The sequence below is a fragment of the Zingiber officinale genome, chromosome 4B (genome assembly GCF_018446385.1).
Source record: "Zingiber officinale cultivar Zhangliang chromosome 4B, Zo_v1.1, whole genome shotgun sequence".
NCBI classification, from domain to species: Eukaryota; Viridiplantae; Streptophyta; class Magnoliopsida; order Zingiberales; family Zingiberaceae; genus Zingiber; species Zingiber officinale.
Window position 1 is genome coordinate 97307016 of NC_055993.1, and position 3402 is coordinate 97310417.

The 3402-nt window shown below is 44.1% G+C and overlaps 1 protein-coding gene across 1 annotated transcript; it reads right to left on the reverse strand.

Moving 5' to 3' along the window:
• Window positions 1-202: 202 nt before the first annotated feature.
• On the reverse strand, window positions 203-2336 carry LOC121975643 (nuclear pore complex protein NUP35-like). Its single transcript, XM_042527406.1, has 3 exons — window positions 1692-2336; window positions 964-1075; window positions 203-691 (listed from the first exon to the last, which is right to left on the reverse strand). Exons 1-3 carry the CDS (start codon window positions 2261-2263, stop codon window positions 383-385), a joined length of 993 nt encoding a protein of 330 aa, XP_042383340.1. The 5' UTR covers window positions 2264-2336; the 3' UTR covers window positions 203-382.
• Window positions 2337-3402: the final 1066 nt, after the last annotated feature.

Genomic DNA, 3402 nt, shown 5'->3' on the forward strand with positions numbered 1-3402 from the left:
TTTCTCCATAGTTTCAAAATGGCCAATCAGGAATCGAGATGGCTAACCTGCTTACGGTCAACGCGTAACACAAACCTAAAAGAACTTAATTGCCTTTTCCTTCGCTCCAGCTTTTCCGATGAAGTAAATGGAAACAAAGTACGACTACAAAAATTTTGTGATTTTATTTCTTTTTTCACCGCAGAGACATTCTTAAAAGAGCTCTTGCAAAGATAAAGGCTAAACTCAAATGGGTCAGTGATTCTGAGTACACTGTTAATACAACACAAGATACTCGCAAGAAAAACTACATAAATTGTTGCAAGAAACTCCATTACCATAACAAAACCAAGCCTCAATAACTCACTATCTTTTCATGCAAGAGCATTATTACAACTCCCACTCACATTCCGAACACCAAGTCCATAACCTTGGATACAAGAGAATTTGCTGGAGTTGCAATTATTCCATTTGAATGGTGGTGCCTCTGATCAGAACTGTAATTCGAAGACTTATCTGCATGATTTGATGATCGACTCAAAGTGCCAACCTTGGAGGGCAATGAAACCATGAAGCCTCCTTGATTGATTTGGTGTGCCGATTCCTTTAGATGATGGCGATGCATTGGGTCTACAGGTTTCACTCCAACTACCAACAGATTGTTTAGCTGAGTTCCATTTTTCTTGAGAGCTATTTGTGCATGATAGGGTTTCTGCAGGACACAAGGACGAAACAAGAATATAAATATATCATTTGGCATGGGATAAAATAAGAAATTACAACCCATGGATGGATTTAAAACCCATGTAAGTTGCTTTCTGCAAAATAAACAAAATGAATGGATCCTTCATAGATATAACCATACAACAGATTGTCAAAACTATAATTCTGAATGGTGTGTTCTTCTCAGTGTTAGGAAATAAGAACCAAAAAAGAACACCAACAATTTTAAGTTGAAAGACGTGAATGAGAAAAATAGATTACCTGATAGAGAATGTGTATCCAGTTGGAATTCCTGGGCCCAGGTACATGTTTTAATATGGGGCCACATTTTTCAAACTCCCGAAGAACCAAGTTAGTATCTGCAGGAGAAAACCTAGAAAGAAGGAATGATGCAATACTCAAATATAGCTGTGCAATTGAAAGCCACAATGCAAAGTATTCTTAAGTAGTTCTCATGAAGAAGATAATATCAAGGCATTAATAATGTTTGTATATGATCAAAACAGTTCTTTCATCTGAACAAACCAAACTATCTATGGATAAGGCAGCCGGGTGACAAAGGAATATATTGACACCGTCTCAAAAGCTTTCTCAAAAACTCTAGGATATGAAGGCTTAAAATTAGTTGTAACTCATAAGGTCACCATTCAGGTATTCAGGATCCCTCTTAAAACCAGTAAAGATAATACCAAGCTGCTATTCCACAATAAATTATTTATGTGGATCTTCTTCAACAAGGTACAAGGCAAAGGAGAATGAACAAACATATGATTCATCAAAATCATGGAAATTCACTGGATAAAAGTAAAGAGTAACTACATTTTATAAATTTTACAATGGATGCCATAATCATCTGAGGTTATTATAGGTAAAGCAATTGAAGATAAGTAGGGCACAACACATAATTAGCCATATGATGAAATAGCAAGGAAAATAGCTTCAACAGAAGTAAAATCCAGAGCTTGCAAAGAGAGAAATTGACTTCATACCCAAAAACAGTAACCCATGTGTCCGCCTCCAGGCCACCATTCAGCACCACAGGTCCTTGCAGCTCAGGCCTCGGTAAATCCCTACTCGGCGGCGGCGGAAGCACAATCAACGCTCCCGGCTCAACCACCCCATCTACAGGCGAGCTGCGGTCCGGATCTCGTTCCCCACCATTTTCGGCAGGCGAAATCGCCCAACTCGAGCCTTCAGGGCTCTTCCCACGCCGGTCGGAAGGACCAGCGCCATTCGCCTCCGCGGCTCGGGTCGGAAGGAAGCGGGAAGAGGATGAATAGGAAGGGGAAGGCGAGAGCGATCCCTTCTGGCCCCAGCTCCTGGCGCCGATGGGGGACACCAGAGAGGGCGGCGGGAGGTCGGCCTCGGGCGAGAAATCCGCGCGATCGTCGAGCGTGAAGAAGGGCGGAGGAGGGAGGTCGGAGTCAACGGCAGCGCCGTGGCGGGGCGCGGAGAATTGGCCGGCGGATCGGCGGTGGGGAGAGATGGGCGAGGCGAGGTCTCGAAAGAACGGAGACAACCGCGTCGGCTTCGTGGAGCTCCGCGGCACGGGGGAGCTCATCGTCGCTGATGGGTCGCCGACCCCCTTTCCTCTGGCGAAACTTCAAACCCTAAATCAACGGGGGGAAAAAGCGGTGGCAATGTAAATTTCTTCGATGACAGGTGGATTTTGAAAACGAAACTACTGTTCAAAGAAACAGATGGGCCGAAACAGGCTTTTGGGCCTCGTCACTAATGGCTAGGCTTTCTTGGCCCATTATGAGCATAAATCTTCTCCTTCCGCCTCACTGTGCGCCTGAGATAGTTGCGAAAAAAGCAACAGGAAAAGGGTAAACTAACAAAGTGAAAAGTTAGCGATGGGATAAGATATGCAGAATCAATATTGATCACAGAGATGATCACAAGACTCACTTGAGAGGTTTTAATTGATAATATTCCAATCAATGATCAATCAACACGAGCTTCTCAGGGTTGGTACTTAAATTTATTAGCAAAAGGAAACTAATGAAAATTGATTGGCAACTAACTGCGGCTGCAGCTGATTGTTGGATAATCTGTTAAAGATTTTAATAAATTAATTAAATTTAAATTATACTAAGTTAAATTTAATTTATTTGTTAAGATGATCTGAGTTAATAATCTCAGACTGCTAGCCGAGGTTGATTTTTATCATGTGTTGAGTGCAGACTGTATAATGGTCAAGTGGGTAGAGCGGCTGAGTGGGTAGATCGGCCGAGCGAGCAGAGCGTGCAAATAGGGCGAGCGTGTTGATCGATCGAGCGAGCAAAACAGCAGATTAGGTCGAACGAGGCAGAGTAGCTCAGTGGGCAGAGTACCTAACTGGGCAGAGCAGTAGAGCAGAATAGCTAATCAAGACGAGCGACTAATCGGGTAGTGTGGTCGAGCGGGTTGTGCGACCGATTGGATAGTGCAGTCGAGTAGGCTGATCAGGCCGAGTGGCTGACCGAGTAAAGCAGCTTAACAATAGAAGGCAGGGCGGCTTAAAGGCAGGGCAGCCGGAGCGACAAAGCAGCTCGAGCGGGTAAAGCGGCCGATATGACAAAGCGAACTAAGCTAATGAAGCAGCCGAGCGAGCAAAGCGGACCGAGGCCTGCGATGGACATAGTTTCCTTGAAATAGATTCGCCCTACTTCCAACTGTGCTTTGAGATTTCTTGGGTCGTTTATTTTCCAAGATACA